This window comes from Carcharhinus amblyrhynchos, chromosome 9, assembly GCF_965287045.1.
Source record: "Carcharhinus amblyrhynchos chromosome 9, sCarAmb.v2.hapA, whole genome shotgun sequence".
NCBI classification, from domain to species: Eukaryota; Metazoa; Chordata; class Chondrichthyes; order Carcharhiniformes; family Carcharhinidae; genus Carcharhinus; species Carcharhinus amblyrhynchos.
Window position 1 is genome coordinate 21,489,551 of NC_137332.1, and position 20,612 is coordinate 21,510,162.

At 41.3% G+C, this 20,612-nt stretch overlaps 1 protein-coding gene across 1 annotated transcript in view; it reads left to right on the top strand.

Moving 5' to 3' along the window:
• Positions 1-20,612, top strand: part of LOC145348262 (glycogen debranching enzyme-like) — a 100,613-nt gene that overhangs the window by 42,961 nt on the left and 37,040 nt on the right. The window contains exons 12-21 of the mRNA XM_080196464.1: positions 2,608-2,795; positions 6,017-6,140; positions 8,476-8,639; positions 12,491-12,592; positions 13,286-13,441; positions 13,914-14,064; positions 16,702-16,826; positions 17,227-17,336; positions 17,576-17,710; positions 20,307-20,365. Coding sequence (XP_080052590.1) covers positions 2,608-2,795; positions 6,017-6,140; positions 8,476-8,639; positions 12,491-12,592; positions 13,286-13,441; positions 13,914-14,064; positions 16,702-16,826; positions 17,227-17,336; positions 17,576-17,710; positions 20,307-20,365 — 1,314 coding nt within the window. The remainder of the gene's footprint in view (positions 1-2,607; positions 2,796-6,016; positions 6,141-8,475; positions 8,640-12,490; positions 12,593-13,285; positions 13,442-13,913; positions 14,065-16,701; positions 16,827-17,226; positions 17,337-17,575; positions 17,711-20,306; positions 20,366-20,612) is intronic.

Consider the following 20,612-nt stretch of genomic DNA (forward strand, 5'->3'; position numbering starts at 1 on the left):
AACAACTTATTTAAATTGATTTACTGCATGAGGAAGATATCTTTTTGACAGCTTCTGGAATGCACTATCTGAGAATATATTGGAGGCAGATTCAATCGCGGCTTTCAAAAGCAAGTTGGAGAACCACCTCGAGGGGGAGAATTTGTGGCCTTTGGGGAAATGGCATGGGAGTGGCTCTTGCAGTGAGCCTGCATGGACACAAGGGGCAGAATGACCCCCTTTTGTGCTGTAACCATTCTGTGATTCTCTTTTACCTTCTCAATGCTTGCCACATCATTTGAAACTTGAAGTATTTTTATTGCCTTCAATTGCCTACTAAAACACTGAAACCCATAAGCTGCTGAAGAAACTGGCCTCAAACTTGACAGAACTGTTTACGTCGATAACATTTCTGTTTTTGCAGATTATTATCTGTGTACAATCCAGATTTTTATACCTTTTAAACTTTGCTTGAATAAACGATTTTATATTTAATTAAAATTCAAATAGTTTAATTGCAGATGGATAGCCTAACTTAAACCAAAAAGGAAAAATGCTAGAAAATCTCAACAGGTCTGCCAACATTTGTAAGGAGAGAAAAGAGCTGACAAGGGTCACCTGGACTTGAAACATCAACTTGTTTCACTCCTTGTAGATGCTGCCAGACCTGCTGAGATTTTCCAGCATTTTCTTTTTGGTTTCAGGTTTCAGCATCTGCAGTAATGTGCTCTTGTCTAGTCTAACCTAAACCTGAAGCCTCTTGAAGAAAGGTTTAGAATTTGGTGTACAGCCTTCAGATTCAAATTAGATTTTGTTATTCAATTTCATTTGAAACGTTTCACACAAGTAAGCAGCTAAACGGTTGCTTGAGAAAAATTCTTTGTCAAGTGTCTTTTTAACTTATCACTTTATTGCCTAAGGAACACATGAAATCTTGCAGATCTTCTTTAAGAAAGAAATTACCTGAAACTTATAATGAGATATTGTGATGGATTTATCCCACAAGCAGTTAAAAGTTAATGCAGAAAAGTGAAAAATGATATATTTGGTGAGACACACAAAGAAAGGGAATATAAACTAAAGGCTTCAATTCTAAAGGGATAGAGGAATAGCAAGACCTTGAGGTATATGTACGTAAATCATTGAAGTGGCAAGACAGGTTGGCAAAGGTGCTTCAAAGTCCAGCAGAACTTTGGATTTTATAGAGTACGAAAACAAAAAAGTTGTGATGGACCTTTTATAAAAGGCTGCTTTGATGTCAACTGGAGTAACGTTTGACAGGAATGTGAAGACCAAAAGTAGGTGCAGAAAAAATTTCCAATGTGGTTCTAAGGTGGCGTTTTGCTATGAGGATAGATTGGAGAAGTTGGAATTGTTCTTCTCGTCGAAGAATAAATTGAGAAGATTTGATAGAGGTATTCAAAATGTGAGGGGTTTAAATAGAGTTGAAGAAAGAAACTGGTGGAAAGGTCAAGAACCAGAGGACACGGATTTAATGTTACTGGTAAAGAATCTAAAACAACATTAAAGCCTCTTTCAAGCAGCGAGTCATTAGGATCTGGAATACACTATGTGACAGGGTGTTCTAATTATTATACATTTTAATAAATAGGGTGTTGTTGCCATAGTTTGTAATCTTTACCTAAGAAAAGAATTGGATAATTATCTGAAGGGAGAAAATTTACAAGCTTTAGGGCAGGAGAATGCCTCTTGCAGAGAGTCGGCATCTGCAAACTAAATAAAAGCAGCCATTCCATGAAGGGGTGAACGTTTTTAGTCTAATGGAGTGGACTTCTGCAGGGCGATAAAATGCAACGAGCCTGGCAAAGATTCTTTGAATACAGGAGTCGGGATGTCGTTTTGAAATTTTACAAGAAATTGGTAAGGCCGCACTTGGAATACCGTGTACAGTTCTGGTCACCCTGTTATAGAAAGTATATAACTAAACTAGAAAGGGTGCAGAAAAGATTTACTAGGATGCTCCCGGAATTTGATGGTTTAAGTTAAAAGGAGAGGCTGGATAGACTGGGACTTTTTTCTCTGGAGTTTAGAAGACTGAGGGATGATCTTATAAAAGTCTATAAAATAATGAGGGCATAGATCAGCTAAGTAGTTGATATCTTTTCCCAAAGGTAGGGGAGGCTATAACTAGAGGGCATAGGTTTAAGTTGAGAAGGGAGAGATACAAAATGGTCCAGAGGGGCAATTCTTTTCACACAGACAGTGGTGAGTGTCTAGAACAAGGTGGTAGTAGTAGAGTAAAAAGCATTTAGACTGTGACAAGAGTAGGATAGGTATTCAGGGATATGAGTCAAATGTGGGCAATTGGGACTAGCTTTGGGATTTAAAAAAGGGCAGCATGGACAAGTTGGGAGGAAGGGCCTGTTTCCATGCTGTAAACCTCTGACTATGATTTTGGTGGGATCAGAAAATCTCACTAGCTGAGTTTCTCCTCAGTCCTTTCCTGTTTCACCATTTTATAGGTACTTGTGTTCCATTTTCCAGCCTTTGTCACTACAATATTCCTTTATATGCAATATGCCATTATCATAATCCTGTAATTGTTTTTGAAGTGGTCTGAAAGTCTAATTACTGAACATTTTAACAAATTGGGTTTTATTATCATAGGTTCTAATGTTTACCTGAGAAGAGAATTGATTTGCTGGGGTGATAGCGTTAAACTGCGATATGGAAAAAAGCCTGAAGACTGTCCTTACCTTTGGGCTCACATGCAGAAGTATACAGAAATTACAGCCAAAATCTTCTATGGGGTGCGGTTAGACAACTGCCATTCAACGCCTATTCGAGTCGCTGAGGTGCAGATTACATTTTCTTCTGTCTTATTAAGTTTTATTTTTTAGTACCTGTTTGAATTTGCATATTACCAATAGTACACCTCATTTATAGATGTTTCACACTTTGGACTGGTGTATGTGTTTTCATTTGTTATTATTATGCATCTACTGGCCTTGTACTTTCTTAGGGCAAGCTCCAGGGTATCCACGTGGTGGCGTTCCAGCTACAGAACTGGCCCATTCTACACGGTCCGAACAGTTTCACTTACATTGTGCAGTATCACCCGATTCATTTGGTGGTGTCCCAAGTTTTTGTCGTTTTCAGCTACATGCTGGGTTTAGAGTTTAAATCAGTAGTTCAATTCACTTACATACACCTGAAGTTCCTGAAACTAAGGGGGCCCTAGTTGTTGTAATTGAGGACTTGAGACAATAGTGCTTAAAAAAAACAACTGTGTCTAAGCCTGACTTACAGAATAAGGCACATCAATGCAGAAAAGACGGAATATCCCTAAATGTCAGGGTTGGATTACCGAGGTTAGTAATAGCATTACAGCCACATCTTGGATACCCCCGTCTTAATTGTTTTGGAATAAGTGACTGCACTGTCCTCCCTAGATTATGCAGTACTTAAGTGGTTTCTATTATGTTATTGGCAGGAGGGTAGTTGATTTAAGCCGCCCGGGTTTCTCCTTTTGCTGCCTGTCTGTAAATGGAAGGTGTTTTTGATTTTTGTTTTCCTCCCTTTATGAATGGTGGCATATTTTCCCCAATCCTTAAATTTGGAGTGTTCCAAACCTCTATGAGTAAATTAAAGCAAGATAAAACAAAAGGGCAGAAATAAAAAATGCTGGAAAATCTCAATAGGTCTGACGGCATCTATGGAGGGAGAATAGAGCCAATGTTTCGAGTCTGGGTGTCCCTTTGTCAGCTCTGAGATTTTCCAGCATTTTCTGTTTCAGATTCTAGCATCCACAATATTTTGCTTTCATAAAATAAAAGGGGTTGGTTTACTTTTGCATACATGCACATCTGGGAGAGGGGTTTCACAATGTCAGTCCCTTTGTTTTGCACAGAAAAAATACAAAGAGAGATGAGAGACAGGAACGAGATTCGGGGCCCAACCAAATTAAAATACAAGTTAGTGTGTCCGGAGCCCAGAATCAAAAGCCTAATTATTTCAAAGGGGAGGTTGTTTTGTTACGTGATGATATGTCCTTCCAGAAATAAAACCTCCACCGGGGTCTTGACTTGGCCTTGAAGGCACATTTTCCAATGTCCCAGTAGTTCTGCAGTTTTGATGAAGGCCAGAGTTCTTTCTGCTGCCACCTACTTGATTGTCAGATGGTAAATAGCACAGACTGCAGCTCGGGCTGCGACACCATGGGATGCCCTGGGTTATAGTCTGACTTACTGCTCTTGTTCAGTTAGAACCGATCGTTGTGTCTATCTTTTTCATTTATTAATGGCTTGGGAAATTAACCTGTCTTTAAACAGCAGGTACAATAATGATGTTTAGAACCTTACGACAGATTAAAAAATTATTGTTGTTAGGCAAAATTTTAATTTGCAAGTATAGCAGGAGACTGCTGCAAATGTTGACAAATGAAGCGATCATCTCAAACTATAGTAAATGAAGCAATAGGCAAGTATTCACGTTCATATTGCAAATGGGAATAATTAGTAATTAGCTCAATGGAAATATGAACGTATGTTGGGCTGATACTCCCTCTTGACACAAATATTCTGGTTCAGTTTCTGTGCTAAGTATAATCTCACTCCAGCAAAAGCATGCACTGTCGCTTACTCAAAAGATCAATAATTTGGAGGAGTGTTCGGGGCCCTGGGAAAGGACAAGAATATTGAGACCAATGGGATAGGTCTTTTTGAAGAATTGTTGGGCCAAATTGGCCACCTTCCATGCTGTATGGTTCTAAAGTCAAAGCAGCGGGTTCACCAATGAAACTGATTAGCACTATCAAGCTTGTTGATGAAAGGGAAGTTAGAAAAGATTCTGTCCATTAGTTGAGGATGCTACTGAATACCAGTGGAGTTGCATTTTGTAATCCAGTTCTGTCAAGTTGAGGTTTAATGATTGATAACTGCAGACCTGCTCCAAAATTCATTCTTATTCCTTCAAATTGATTGAGCAAAGTTGATCACAAGCATAATTTTTAAGAAAAGCTACCAATGCTAAACTGCAATTTAGAAATATGGGCCGAGATTCTCACATCCTGCTGCTGGGCCCGGGAATGCCATAAGCATAGATAAGGGTCATGGGTGGAGGAGGGACTCGTAATGTTAAAATGGCGCTGCGGGTTCGTTGGGCCGAAGGGCCTGTTTCCCGGGCTGGTTTTGTTCTTTGAATGGTCGGGGCAGGGGTGGGGGGAGCGGTGGCGGCTGGCCAGCAAAGAGGGTGGTCGTCAGTGTGAGGTCACTGCATATGCACCGATTTCAGCATTGACAGAACGTTGCATGCGCAGCGGCCAGCTCAGCATGCTGATTTCAGTCTCCCAACGGGAATAGGTCCTGCCCTCCCCCCAGCCCCTTGAAATTTAGTCATATTTAGGTAGGTGGGCCCCTGCAGTGCAGAGTATGGGAGATCCTTCGCTGAACTACCACTGAAAAAAACAACATGAATTACTCCAGTTTTCATGTGAGTTCGACACTTAGAATCTTTTTGCGAGAATTATTTCACACGTCCTTAGTTCCTAACACATTTGTGCACATGACTGTGGAGTACCATTGTTTAACTTTGACGTTCGTGGTTACGGGAAGCATCTGTACAATGTTTACTGAGGTATATTATTAATGAGGATTGCTAATTGTGGCTAGATTAGTCAAGTAAAGTATATATATTACAGCATAGCTTTTCACAAGCAGAAGGCACAGTGACAGTGTCTTTGTTAATTTCCAAGCTTGGAAATTAGGCTTGTTTAAGGTATTTGGACACCTGACTTCAGAAAACATGAAATAACCGTAATGAGCATGTAACTGATGATGTTCTTTCTCCTCTTCTTCCCATCGTTCCATTTCTGCTTTACAATTTACTTAACATTTATTCTCTCCTAACTCTTTGCTTCCAATATCTCCCACATCTCTCAACCTCCCATTTTGCTAAATTAATTTTTCTGCATGGATTCCATCTTGATCTCACTGTTTTGCCCAGTCTGTGTCTTTGGTTTTGCCGTGCTTCCTATTCTTCTATGTCCGTTCCTTGGCTTTTGCTTTCTCACCTGCAGTATATGCTGGACACCGCAAGAAGAATACGACCTAATTTGTACGTAGTGGCTGAACTGTTCACTGGAAGTGAGGAGATGGATAATGTCTTTGTGACTAAACTGGGCATAAGTTCCTTAATACGAGGTAGGCATTATAGTTTTCTGAATACAGTGTACTAACATGATGATGGCTTATTGTCTTAATAAGCATTGCAAACTCTTGGTGTAGTCTGTTTTTCTAGAAATAGGTACTGATCAACAAACTCCAATTTTAAACTGGATGGAAATAGTGCGGTCACTATATATGTAGCCATCAGTTTAATATTGAATGGTCAGTGTACCTTGTTTCCTGAAAGGAGATTTCTCCATTATATATTAATGTATATTAATTCACTGTTTGCTAGGTTTGTTTTTAAAGTGTTCCACACAGTGAGTCAAAGTTGAGTCCAGCAGAGTTAGAGAACAGGAGTACTTAAAGCAGGAGAAAGATTTGTGAAGTGAGGGGATAAGGGAGGAAGGGTAAGAGAAGAGAATAAGAACGTTGCCAGAAGGGGAGTGGAGACAGACTGGTGGAAAAAAATGGAAAGGAGGGTGTGCTGAGTGACTGCCAAGGATCAAGACCCATTGTCTGTGTGGAGTTTGCATTTTGTCCCTGTGCCTGCGTGGGTTTCCTCCAGGTTCTCCAGTTTGCTCCCACAGACCAAAGGATGTGCTGGTTAGGTGCATTGACCCAAACAGATGCCGGACTGTGGCGACTATTGGAAATTCACAGTAACTTCATTGCAGTGTTAATGTAAGCCTTACTTGTGACTAATAAGTAAACTTTTTAAAAAAAGAGAAAACTCTAGATGGGTTTCACAGCCATGAATTAGTCAATTAGGTGGAGGAGTGCTGGCCATTGGGGCCAAAGTCCCAAAAAGATGGTGTCTGAGGGTGAGGTTGATGGAATGGGGAGTAAAATGAAACAAACATTTTGTAAAATTCTACAGGAGTTTCACTTGGTTGTGCGTGATGGGGACTGGGGTTCTTAACGTTGGGAAGAAAGTGAACTTGTGGGGTAAGGTCAAAGCATACAGAGGATGGGTGGGACCACAAATCTCAGGAAGGAGATGAATCCTGAAGAACTATTATGAACGTGAAGAGAAAATAGCCAAACAGCAAGCTTAAAGATTGTGTGGGGTCAAATTTTACAAAAACTGATTTAAAATTAATATTGCAAACATGTAAATGCAAATTATTAGTTAGAAAAAAATGCAAGATATTTTGGAACTGGGCAAAAAACGTTAAAGCAATACTACCCAAGGCAAACATTAATATAATGAGGCAGATTGACTGAACTTTGAATCCCACGTTAGTTGGATACTGGTGATAGTTTTGTTTATACTATGATATTCTTGCTTTATGGAAATGTACATTGGGATTGGTGCCAGTCTGATGGAATTTTGTAGAAAATATATAAAAAGACTGTCTAACCTCCTGAGCCAATGCACTTATCATCTATTTATCTACTAATGAGCACTTTTAATCCAGATCATAAAAAAAGGTGTCAGTGCTGATTGGTTGGTCATGGAGGTGGCTATCAATTGATAGAGTAAACAGTTGGCCGACCTTACAATCAAAATACGTTTTAAACACTGACATTTTAATTCAAATCTAACATTAAATAGTGCCAGAGAATACAGCACGTATTCGCACAGACCAACTAGTTCCTGTTTCAGCTCGTGTTTCTCTCCTGGATAGAAGGACGTGGCGCAAGCAGATTTTACACATTCCTGGTCAAAATGAAATTGCTGATGATGGTGAAGCTTTTGGGAAATGTGTCCTATGTGATTGTATAGCGCATCAGGAACCTCTAAATATCTGGCAACTTGGTTTAGTATGTAGCTTTGAGGCGTCTTATCAAATTGCCAGTACTTCATAATGAGATGCCCTTGGTTTGCATATCGTGCTAGCTTTGTGGATGATTTAAGTTGCTTTATCAAACCTCAGCTCATTTAATGTTTAAAAAAAACTATTGAATTACATGTACAATGTACCTGGTTTCCTGTCGTTTTAGTGTCACTTACCATTAGTAGAGAGCTATATATAGATCATTATTTTGAGTGTTAAGGATATGATTTAAATCATGAATTGCTTTGTTGCTTACTAATTTTCCGCCCCTCTTCCCATTTAACCTTCCCTACTCAAATTTACTAAATCACATTTAATGTTTTGTTTCTTCTGGCACCTGCAGTAAATTTTGTACATGTATGATAATGTCTTTCTGTGAATACTAAGGTTTAGTTTCCTCCCGATTACTGTAGTGCTCTGATTTACACAAGTTTGCAGTAATAAGTCTCCACTCTGCAGTTTAGTAAAGACAATGAACTGTCTGGAAAGGAAATTATATGCCAATTTTTTAACGTTTTATCAAGTTGTTTAGAATATGTACTGTATTATGATGAACTTACACACTTTACTTTCTGATCTATCTGTTACAGAGGCAATGAGTGCTAATGACAGCCACGAGGAAGGGAGATTGGTTTATCGCTTTGGAGGACTGCCTGTTGGATCTTTTGCGCAGCCATCTGTAAAGCCTCTTGTCCCCAAAATTGCTCATGCTTTGTTCATGGATGTTACCCATGATAATGAGTCCTTGATTCAGGTGCAGCATCACTAACATTTGTTGTTGATATTTACCAACAAGCAAAATTCCTGTTGTAAATTATCTGCATTACAAACAGCTGAATATTGATTACAGTTTGCCTATTAAAATATGTATTCTTCCAGCACGGTGAACCCCGTTACAGAAGCACATAGTAGTACTTGGATGTTTAGGTTATTCCTTTTCATTTAGGTAGCTAATTTAGAAATCTTTTAATATTGACCAGTTTTATCCTGCCAGTCCTTGAGGACCACCTGTTCTAGCCGTGGTGGTCGAGCCCTCTGCTATGTCCACCTAAGTTGGGGGCCACCTGTCAATGGCAGCAGCAAGTGCCCTCTGAGACTGAGCCACGCTCTGCAGCCCTTCAGCCCTGACCTCTGTGGCTGGACCACGTTCTCAAGAACTGTTGCTGTAGCCCGCCAGGTCTCAGCATTAGCCCGTGGGGTCTCAAGCCTCTCAGCCACGGGCTGCAGAATGTCGAGAAGCCTGTTGAGGCCCTTAGCTGTGGTCCGCTATGACTCGGCCACAGCCTCTGGGATTCTGTCGTGACCTGCTGTGACTCAGTCAACGCTTGGATCCTGCCACTCATGGTGAGGATTTCCTGCCCCAGGCTTTGCACCGCGGACGCAACCCTTGCAGTGTTGTCCTGGGAACCACGCAAAACAGGCAATAGCTGGTCCACCTGAAAGTTTTGGGACTCTTCCCAACGGCCTCGCAGTCAGCCCAGTGTTGCTGTCAGCCCCTCCTGCGTTCCATGGCTCTACGGCTGCATCTCTAGCAGCCAAGGGAGAAGTGATCACAGAGGCCCAACATGTAGCCTGGGGCCAGCTGAGTCCTCATCTTCGGCAGGCCCCTGTGTGCCAGAGGCTTCGGACGTTCCCTCCTCCACCCGATGTACATCAGCAGATATGTCGTGCACACCAGAGACTGAGCGTGACCCAGATGTCTCACCACTAACTTGATGTGAGAGTCTCTGAGATGGTGAGTTGTGAGGTGGAAGCTAACACCAAACTGGTGCTGGCCTCGAAGATCCCTTCATCAACTTCTGCCAAAGAGTCTTCCAAGCTACCAGGGGCCAGATGGTTGGTAGCAGCAGCAGTGGGAGCCGCAATACCAGATGAGATGTATTGGTTTTCATTTTCCAAAATTCTGGGAAGTTTCCATCAGTTTGGAAAATAGAAAAGTGATTCCTATACTCAGGAAAGGAAGGAGACACAAAGCAGGGAACTACAGGCCAACTAGCTGAATATCTGTCTTAACATCCGCAAGGATCAGTGCTGGGGTCATAACTGTTTACAGTTTGTGAGATGAAAGTGACATCAAGGCCGCATTTGACCAAGTGTGACATCAAGGAGCCCCAGCAAAACTGGAATCAGTGGGTACCAGGATGCAAACTTGCTGGTTTGAGTCATAGTTGGTGCACAGAAAGATAGTTGTAGTTGCGGAGGGTCAGTCATTTTAGCTTTAGGACATCTCTACAGGGGTCTCATCGGGTAGTGTCCTAGGCCCAACCATCTTCAGCTGCTTCATCAGTGACCTTCCCTCTGTTATAAGATCAGAAGTGGGAATGTTCGCCAATGATTGCACAATATTCAGCACCATTCGCAACGAACTGCACGGTAGCACAGTGGTTAGCTCTGTTGCTTCACAGCTCCAGGGACCTGGGTTCAATTCCCAGCTTAGGTCACTGTCTGTATGGAGTTTGTACATTCTCGTTGTGTCTGCGTGGGTTTCCTCCGAGTGCTCTGGTTTCCTCCCACAGTCCAAAGATGTGCGGGTTAGGTTGATTGGCCATGCTAAAATTGCCCGTTCGTGTCTTGAGATGCGTAGATTAGAGCAATTTAGCAGGTAATTATGTTATGGGTAGGGGGGTTGTGCCTGGGTGGGGTTGTGGTTGGTGCAGACTCGATGGGCCAAATGGCCTCTTTCTGCACTGTAGGGTTTCTATGAGTCTATGACTCAGATACAGAAGCAGTGCATGTTCAATGCTACAAAATCTGGACAAGTGCCACACAAGTGCCAGGCAATAACCATTACCAATAAGAGGCACTCTAGCCACTGCCCCTTGACACTCAGTGGTGTTACCATCACTGAATCCCTCACTGCCAACATCCTTGAAGGTGGTGGTGTTCCCTTGCTGGTATCTGCTACCCTTGTCCTTCTAGATGGAAGCAGTTGTGAGTTTGGAAAGTCCTGCTAAGGATCTTTGGTGAATTGCTGCAGTGCATCTTGTAGATAGCGCACGCTGCTGATCAGAAACTCGACTCGCCACATAAGCACAGTGGCTATAAGAGTAGGTCAGAGGCTAGGAATAGTGCGACAAGTAACTCACATCCTGACGCTCCAAAGCCTATCCACCATCTATAAGGCACAAGTCAGGAGTGTGATTGAATACTCCCCCCTTGCCTGGATTGGTGCAACTCCATAGAATCATAGAGACCCTACAGTGCAGAAAGAGGCTATTTAGCCCAACAAGTCTGCACCGATCACAATCCCACCCAGGTCCTATCCCTTTATCCCTACATATTTACTCGCTAATCCCTCTAACCTATGCATCTCAGGACACTAAAGGGCAATTTTAGAATGGCCAATCAATCTAACCCTCACATCTTTGTACTGAGCTCCAACAGCACTCGAGAAGCTTGACACCATCCAGCACAAAGCAGTCTGCTTAATTGGCAGCGCATCTGCAAACATCCGCTCCCTCCACCACTGACGCTCAGCAGCAGCAGCATGCACCATCTACAAGATGCACTGCCGCAATTCACCAAAAATCCTTAGTCAGCACCTTCCAGACCCATGACCACTTCCATCTAAAAGGGCAACAGTAGCAGAAAAATGGGAACACCACCACCTGCAAGTTCCCCTTCAAACCACTCAGCATCCTGCCTTGTGGAGGAAATATATTGCCATTCCTTTGCAGTCACTGGGTCAAAATCCTGGAATTCCCTCCCTAACAGCATTGTGGTTCAACCCATAACACGTGGACTGCAGCGATTCAAGAAAGCAGCTCACCACCAACTTTTCAAGGGCAACTAGGAATGGGCAATAAATGCTGGCCAGCCAGCGATGCCCATGTCCCACGAATGAATAAAAAAAATTGTATCAATGATTTGGATGAAGGGACCAAAGGTGTGGCTGCTAAACTTAACTGCTGACACAAAGTGGGAAAGTAAGTTGTGAAGAGGGCATAAGTCTATAAAGGGAAAATTTTAGATTGAGTGAGTGGACGAACATTTGTTAGATGGAGTTAAATGTAGGGAAATATGAACTTCTCCACTTCCACAGGAAGAATAGAAAAACAGCATATTATTTAAATGGAAAGAGATTGCAGAAGTACAGAGGGATCTGGGTGTCCTGATGCATGAATCAAAATCCCACGTATCTCCCTTCAGAGCTAGGAGGGCACTAGCACATTGTATACATTCCTGGTTAAAGTGAAATTGCTGACGGAATTTCACTTTAACCAGATGGTTTGGGAAATGTGTCCAATGTTGCCATTTCAAGGATCTTGAATATATCTGGCAAACTTGGTTTACTTTGTAGTTTGAAATGACGCAAGTCCTTGAAGTTTTCTTGCCCCCATATTGGCGTGCTTCACAATTATCAACCATTCAGTCTTGTACATTAAGAGCTGATGGAGATCATTGAATTTCAGTGAGTTAAAATTCAAGGTGAACTGTTCATTACTTTGTTGCTATAACTAAGAGATGCTTCTTTTAACATTTGAAACCATTAATTTTAAATTAGGCAATAAGTTGCGAATTAACATGTAAACCACAGGTATGAATCTCTACATGGATTAATTTGTCTATTAATTTTGATAAAGCATAATTTCCTTTGTTTTGCAGGTTCGTTCTGTTTATGATGCCCTTCCCAGTTCTACTATTGTTTCCATGGCATGTTGTGCCTCAGGAAGCACAATGGGTTATGATTACCTAGTACCCCATCAGGTTTGTTTGAAGGATAAGATTCTTTTCAAAATGTTTTAAAGATTTGTATTTTTTTAATGCTGCTGCCGAACATTAATTTTGTTCTTTTAAAACAAAACTAATTGTTTAGGGGAGGCAATGGCCTAGTGGTATTATCACCAGATTATTAATCCAGAAACTCAGCTAATGTTCTGGGGACCTGGGTTCGAATCCTCACCATGGCAGATGGTAGAATTTGAATTAAATTAAAAATGTCCGGAAATAAGAATCTGCTGATAAGCATGAAACTATTGTCAATTGTCAGAAAAATCCATCTGGTTCTCTAATGTCCTTTAGGGAAGGAAATCTGCTGTCCTTACCTGGTCTGCCCTGTAGGTGACTCCAGAGTCACCACAATGTGGTTGACTCTCAACTGCCCTCTGAAATGGTCGAGCAAGCCATTCAGTTCAAGAACAACTAAGGTTGAGCAATAAATGCCCAGCTGGCGGTACCTATGTCCATGAATGAATGAATAAAAAATTCCACTTAATCATGTGGCTTATCAATTACTATGTCCCTTCCTACCCTCTTTCCTGCAAAATTCCAACATTGTCGTCAATGAGGTCCTAAACGTAGATTGCAGCATTTAAAATTTAACACACATCCTGAGTGTATTAAATGACTTTCAGTACTTTGTATTAACAGTTGCTGTTCTCTACTTTTCTATGTTAATAGATATCTGTGGTTTCAGAAGAGAGGCTGTACCCTAAATATAATCCTAATACGCTCCCAGAATATCGAGGGGAATTAAATCAGCAAAGTGGAATCATCGCAGGAAAAAATGCAATTAACAAACTTCACCAGGAACTTGGAGCTAATGCCTTCTATCAGGTGTGAAAATGTGTAATTCTCTGTTCTGCAAATTTAGCAGCAAGAGGATAAATTAGATTTCTTTGATGTCAGAGAAACCGTAGAACCACTACAGTACAGAAGGAGGCCATGCAGCCCATCTAGTCTGTACCGACTACAATCCCACCCAAGCCCTACCTATTCCCATAACCCCACACATTCACCTTGCCTTTCCCTCTAAATTGTCTAGAGTCAATTTAGAATGGCCAATCAACCTAACCTGCACATCTTTGGACTGTGGGAGGAAACTGGAGCACCTGGAGAAACCCACACAGACACAAGGAGCATGTGCAAACTCCACATAGATGGTGACCCAAGGCTGGAATTGAACCTGGGTCCCATAGGACGTGAGGCAGCACTGCTAACCACTGTGTCACCGTGTTGCCCGTGTGCTTTGAATGAATTTAAAAACTGTGAGCGATGCATATTCAAATATAATTGATGTGCATTTTAGGTGTACGTGGATCAAGTGGATGAAGACATTGTGGCAGTAACACGACATTGCCCAAGTAATCATAACTCAGTAGTGGCTGTGTCACGCACTGCGTTTAGGGACCCGGCAACATCTTTCTATAAGGTTGTTCTGCCTTCAATGTGTATCCCAGGTAATCTTTCAGCTTTCTTATGAAGTATTATGGTAATGACTAACGGTATCTTAAATAACTTTAATAATTTAATATTGCTTCTTTCATAGCATGACGATTAGGATAAGTTTAATTCAAGATTCTAATTGTGTTAATTTTAAAGGGCTAAAGGACTGCTTATGAAGAACAATGGGCTGAATTTTCCTGTCATGCCCGCCATGGAAAACATAGCGGGCGGGACATGGATCATGCAAAAATTCGTTGACCTTGGGCGGGATTTTCCAACTGGAGGGCGAGTGTGGCTGGAAAATCCTGTCCAAACAGTTTGGGGCTTTTTACATAAAATAGCAATTGTTTAATAAATACACAGTAAATAATGTTTAAAGGAGAATATGTAATTTTCCCATGTGAAAATTTGTTGCAGTACCTCTTCCTTATCTTGCATCTAGTTCTGAATGATCTCAATTTCCCTTTCATTTAACATTGGAAAGACTAAAACCTTTTGTTCCCTGATATGAACTCCTCTTCTGCCTGGGTACTGTCTGAAGTTGAACCAAACTGTTCACAATCCATGTTTTAAACCTGAGCTGAGCTTCTAGTTCCATGTCACACCACTATGAAATATGCCTGCGACCACCTTCATAACATAATCCTAAGTTTATCTCCAAAATTAACTAACTAATCCAGTAAAATGTCATGGCTGGCGTTATGCAATCCATTTTCCAAAAACTTGAGTTCTTACAAACTGTGTTACAAAGCATAGTGCACTTATAAAGAGGGAAGCAAAAAAAAAATGATTTTACCTTCCAACATTTCTAAAGTGTTCGAAGTCAGAGATGATGCTGATCTACATGGACTTTAGCAAGGCCTTTGACAAGGCACCGCATGGTAGGTTGTTGCATAAGGTTAAATCTTACCGAATCCAGGGTGGGGTAGGCAACTGGACACAAAATTGGCTTGATGACAGAAGACAGGGTGTGGTTGTAGAGGGTTGTTTTTCAAACTGGAGGTCTGTGACCAGTGGTGGCTCTCAGAGATGAGTGCTGGGCCCTCTGTTATTTGTCATTTATATTAATGACTTGGATGAGAATTTAGGAGGCATGGTTAAGTTTGCAGATGACACCAAGATTGGTGGCATAGTAGGCAGTGAAGAAGGTTATCTAGGATTGTAACCGGATCTTGATCAATTGGACCAATGGGCTGATGAATGGCAGGTGGAGTTTAATTTAGATAAATGTGAGGTGATGCATTTTGGTAGATCGAACCAGGGCAGGACTTGCTCTGTTAATGGTAGGGTGTTGAGGAGGGTTATAGAACTAAGGGATCTAGGGGTACAGGTTCACACTCCTTGAAAGTGGAGTCACAGGTTGACAGAGTGGTGAAGGCATTGAATACATGAGTTGGGACATTTTGTTGAAGTTGTACAAGATATTGGTAAGGCCACACTTGGAATACTGTGGTCACCCTACTATTGAAAGGATATTAATAATCTAGAAAGAGTGCAGAAAAGATTTACTAAGATGCTGCTGGGACTTGATGGTTTGAGTTATACGGAGAAGCTGGATAGACTGGGACTTTTTTCCCTGGAGGGTAGGGGGCTTAGGGGTGATTTTATCACGGTCTATAAAATAATGAGGGCATGGATCAGCTAGATCGTAAACCTCTTTTCCCAAAGATAGGAGCGTCTAAAACTAAAGGGCATAGGTTTAAGGTGAGAGGGGTGAGATTATCCAGAGGGATAATTTTTTTCACACAGATGGGTGTGAGTGTCTGGAACACGCTGCTGGAGGTAGAGGTGGATACAATTTTGTCTTTTAAAAAGCATTTAGATAGTTACAGGGATATGGGCCAAATGTGGGCAATTGGGACCAGCTCAATGGTAAAAACTGGGTGGCATGGACAAATTGGGCCGAAGGGCCTGTTTCCATGCTGTAAACCTCTATGACTCTAAGTATCTATTATTCGTTGTTATTGTGAAGACAAACTTAGCATTCAAAAGCTGATACAAGCAAAAGGTTTTTCACTCAGCATGTGGTTAAAGTCTTGAATGGACTACCTGAGAGTCTGGTGGAGGCAAATTCAATCCAGCCTTTGAGAAGGGCATTAGACTGTTTGAAAAGAAGAATGCGAAGGGTTATGGGGAGAAAGCAAAAGAATGACCTCTTTGTCTTGTAGCAATTCTGAGACTCAATTTGTGAATAGCAATTTGAGATAAATGGCCAGGTAGTCTGTTATTGGTGTTGAATGAAAGAGAAATGTTGCTGCTATTGGGATGAAAATTGCATACTTATCATCAAACAGTTCCATGGGATCTTTTGCATCCACATGTGGTGACAGGCGGTGACTCAGATTAGTTAAGTCATCGAAAGTCTACACCTTCAACAGCGCAGCACTTGTCCAGATTTGCACTGAAGTGGTAGCCAAAATTATATGCACAATGGGCTTGAACCTATGTCTGATTTCTGGTGCATATCTTATCAGTGAGCTTTAACTGACATTTATATTTTCAGATATTACTATGAAGTCTGGTGCTCAGTGACAAAAGAACTTGGATATATTGGTCTTTATTGGGCTCCTGTAAGAATACAATTATATATGTGAACTTTCTCTATTCTTGCATTTTGGCTAAATGTACTGCAAAAATTACCTTTACGGCAGGTGAATTAGAAGAGATTGTGTTGGAAGCCAAGACTGAACAAAGACCAACTGACCCTTACAAGAAAGACACGTATAGCATTAATGGATTACCAGAATATACAGTGAATATCCAAGAACACCTTCAGGTAAAGAGCACATCCTCTTTTTATGGTATTATTTGTTTCTCATTCATGGGTGCACTGTTGTACACAGGTTCTTGGCTCAATGATTGCTGATGTTTTACTCTGGACCCTTTTTCTGGGCAGTCTTTTGTTAGTGGCAGTTTGCTGATCCCTTCTGCTCTCGGACAGGGCAAGGAGACAGCTCCCAAGTCCGTCCCAGCCAGAACGGAAATCAAACCTGCACTGTTGACATTGTTCTGAACCACGTGCTAGCCATCTCACCTATTGAGCTGACCAGCCTCTTTGTGGTTTTTAAAGATCTCTAAATTATTATGAAGGTACATGGGAACACATGTGCTTTACAATAAGTTAACTTGCATTGACAAAAGTTTAATGAAAAGATAAACTCATGTTCCTCCTCTAGTTAAAAGACAGCCACATCGTTAAAGCAGAGAGAATTTTGAAGGATCACGGTGACTGCGTGTATGAAATTAAGTTTGAAAACTTTCCTCCTGGAAGCATCGTTATCTTTCGGTAAGTGAAGCTGTTGTATAATTTTGTGACAGAAATTGTGGCTGGAATTTTCTGGCAGTTCACGGTGGGATTTTCCCACCCAGCTGCAGTAATCGCAGATTTGGCTTGGCTCCAAATTCTGAGTTCGCTGGAGCGGGGAGCTTGGTGTGAACGGGTGGTTAGATCACACCCATGTATTTTGATTAAATTTACTTTGACAAATTTCTGTAAAGCGTTCTCTCTTTTCATGTTCTTTATAGGGTGGGCCTCGGTCCAAAGGCCCAAAACACAGTTGCAAAGCTTCGTCATCATCTTTCTCAATTTAGTCCTCATTATAAAGCTGGCAGCGTGCCTGACCAGGAAGCTCCACCGATGCTAACTAGTTCATTTGCATCGTAAGTATGAGATTTTCCATGGTGTGGTAGTTTTTGACTAAATTGAAAGGAAACTCTTTGGAACACTACTCAACTTTTATTGACCTGAAAGAAATAAAACGGTTTCAGTTGGCATTTCACAGATACCATGCTATTAATTGGAAAATTGTGAAAATAAATACACCTGAAGTCTTCATCTGCTTGTACAGATTTGCAATTTCTGTTTGCATTTTGGATTTGCTGTTTCTTTTTACTTGTGACCTAATATAATTTCCTCCGATTCATATTTGTGTCTCCCTTTGCCTCTCTTACCCAAGTGCCATGCTTCAAACAATTTAAAAGAAAAGTTTACCTGTATGTCTACTGCGTTTTTTCTCGGCTTAACAGGCTGTCCCCACTCCATGGTGAAAGTCACAAATTCAGAGGCAGCTGCCATTGAACTCTAGGTGTGCATATTTAAGATATATTGTTCCATCGGAAGATCAAAGGATGACTGTAATGCTGCCATTTCCTGCTCTTGGCCTGAATTGGAAAATTTCATCAGATTTGCTTCCAATTTCTGTCCTCTCGCTTTGGCGCAGTCCATCTCTGACTCTTCAATTCCTTTCCTTGACTTCTCTTCTGGTCAACCTTTCCCCAGAAATGCAATCAACAACATTCGTTATAAACCCACTGACCCTCAGAACTACAATTCATTTCCTTGCAGGTTGTAAGAATTCCATTCCATTCTCCCAGTTTCTCCATCTCCATCTCTGCTCTGAAGAGGCAAACCAGTGCCTCTGCTATGTCCACCCTTTTCCTCAACCAAATTTCCCCCTCCGTCCCCAGCCGATTGTTGAAAGGGTGCTCAATCACCTCTGACCGATTTCAAGCCCTCTGCTCTCCCCCATTCCTGTTCCTCCTCCCAGAGCCACGGTAGGGTCTTGTCTTCTCCCACTACAGCAGTAGATCAGCCTACTTTTCCGCCACCTCCAATGCGATCTCACCACCAAACACACCTTTCCCCCCTCTTTTAGCACTCTGAAGGTATTGCTTCCTCTGACACCCTGGTCCATCCCTCTATCAACCGTAATAATCCACCCCCTCCCCATGGCTCCTTTTCATGTAGTGGATATGCTGACGTTGGACTGGGGTAAACACAGTAAAGAGTCTGACAACGCCAGGTTTTAGTCCAACCAGACTAAAACCTGGTGTTGTCAGACTTTTTACTCCTTTTCATGTAAGCATGGGTAATACACCTGTCCTTTTTACCCTCTCTCCCCTCACGGTCCAAGGCCCCAAACACTCCTTCCAGGTGAAAAAGCGATTCACATGCTCTTTTAAGCTGATATACTGTATTTATTGCTCACAATACAATCTTTTCTACACTGGGGTGACCAAATGCAGACAAGGTGACACTGACATCTGTCTTCAGCCTCCTGTAGTGTTTCAGTGAAACTCTGTGCAAGCTTGAGGATCAGTGCCTCATCTTCCGATAAGGTACTTAGCAGTTTTCTTGGCCCGACCTTGAGTTCAGATTTTAATCCTTACCCCTCCTATGTCATTCCAAAATTTTCCCATTTCTATTGAAAGATCATGACCTGAAACATTAACTTTGTTACTCTCCAATGAAACTGCTGGGCTTGCTGAGTGTTTCCAGCATTTTCTGTAATTATTGTAGGAAGATTAAAAGGATAGGCTAGTTGAAATACAGCTCTATCTTACTAGCAGCTTGATGTTATAAAAATATTATAAAAAACGAGATTCTACACTGTTAATGAGCACAGCTTTTAGACTTCTGTTTCTTTCTAGTAAAATTGCTATTGCGCTTTGAGACTATATTCCTTCTGTATAGTTTTGCAGTCTTGTAATCTTGGAGAATCAGACATGAGTGGCCAGCCTCCGGTGGGTATCCTGATCAGCTTTGGTGGGCACCAGTGGAAAATCCTTTTGTAAATAGACATAGGCGTAATAGCAGTTTTTTGGTCTCCCACCAAATTCGCCCCCATCACTACCATCTTAATTCCTCATCTGTAAACCTCTTCTAATATATTTCATAGCTTCAACTCAGTGTATAATTTTTCCAGCATTCTGTTGAATGGCAGTTATTTCAGATGTTTTCCCATAAAGCCCCAAAGTGGAAGTGAATTGATCCTCAATTATAGCAAGGCTTCAATTGTGAAAGGTATTAACAAATGCTCCGAAGGTGAATCACACGGACTCAAAACGATAACTGTTTCTCTCTCCACAATTGCTGCTGAACCTACTGAATTAGAATGCAATTTAAATGAAAGTTTTTGATAAGTTGTTGAATGACTTTACAGCTTTGTGTTGCACCACGAAAGTGTCAAAAGTGTTTCAGGCAAACTCGGATTGAAGATTTTAATGTTTCTTAGATTATTATGTGTAAACATGATTTCTTATTTTTACAATAAGTGGTTTATTTGTTTTCAACTAGCCAATGCACACTCATCAGCGTGCTAATGGACTCTCCCTTCCCTCATATGCACAGAACTATGTCATCCTAAGACAATGTTAGATGATGCAGGAATGTTCAATGCCTTCTCTGATGTAAGGAACTGAGGCTAAGTTTGCAGATGGTACCAAGATAGATGGAGGGACAGGTAGTATTGAGGAGGTGGGGAGGCTGCTATGGTATTGATCATATTGGACCTTTGAAGTATGCCGGTTTGCAAGGTAGATGGACTTTGCTGTTTGGTTGCATTTGTATAGCTATTATGAATTAATATATGGTGCAGAATTCTCCCAAAAAAGTTCCAAGTGTCAAATTTGTGTGAAAACTGGTGTAATTCACACTGGTTGTTTCAGTGGGATTTCAGACAAGAACCTTCCACACTCTGTGCACTGCAGAGTTGTCCAGTGAGATAAAATCTGCATTGGGTATTTATGAACTAGTGTTTGCATTTACAGGAGGGAACTTAAT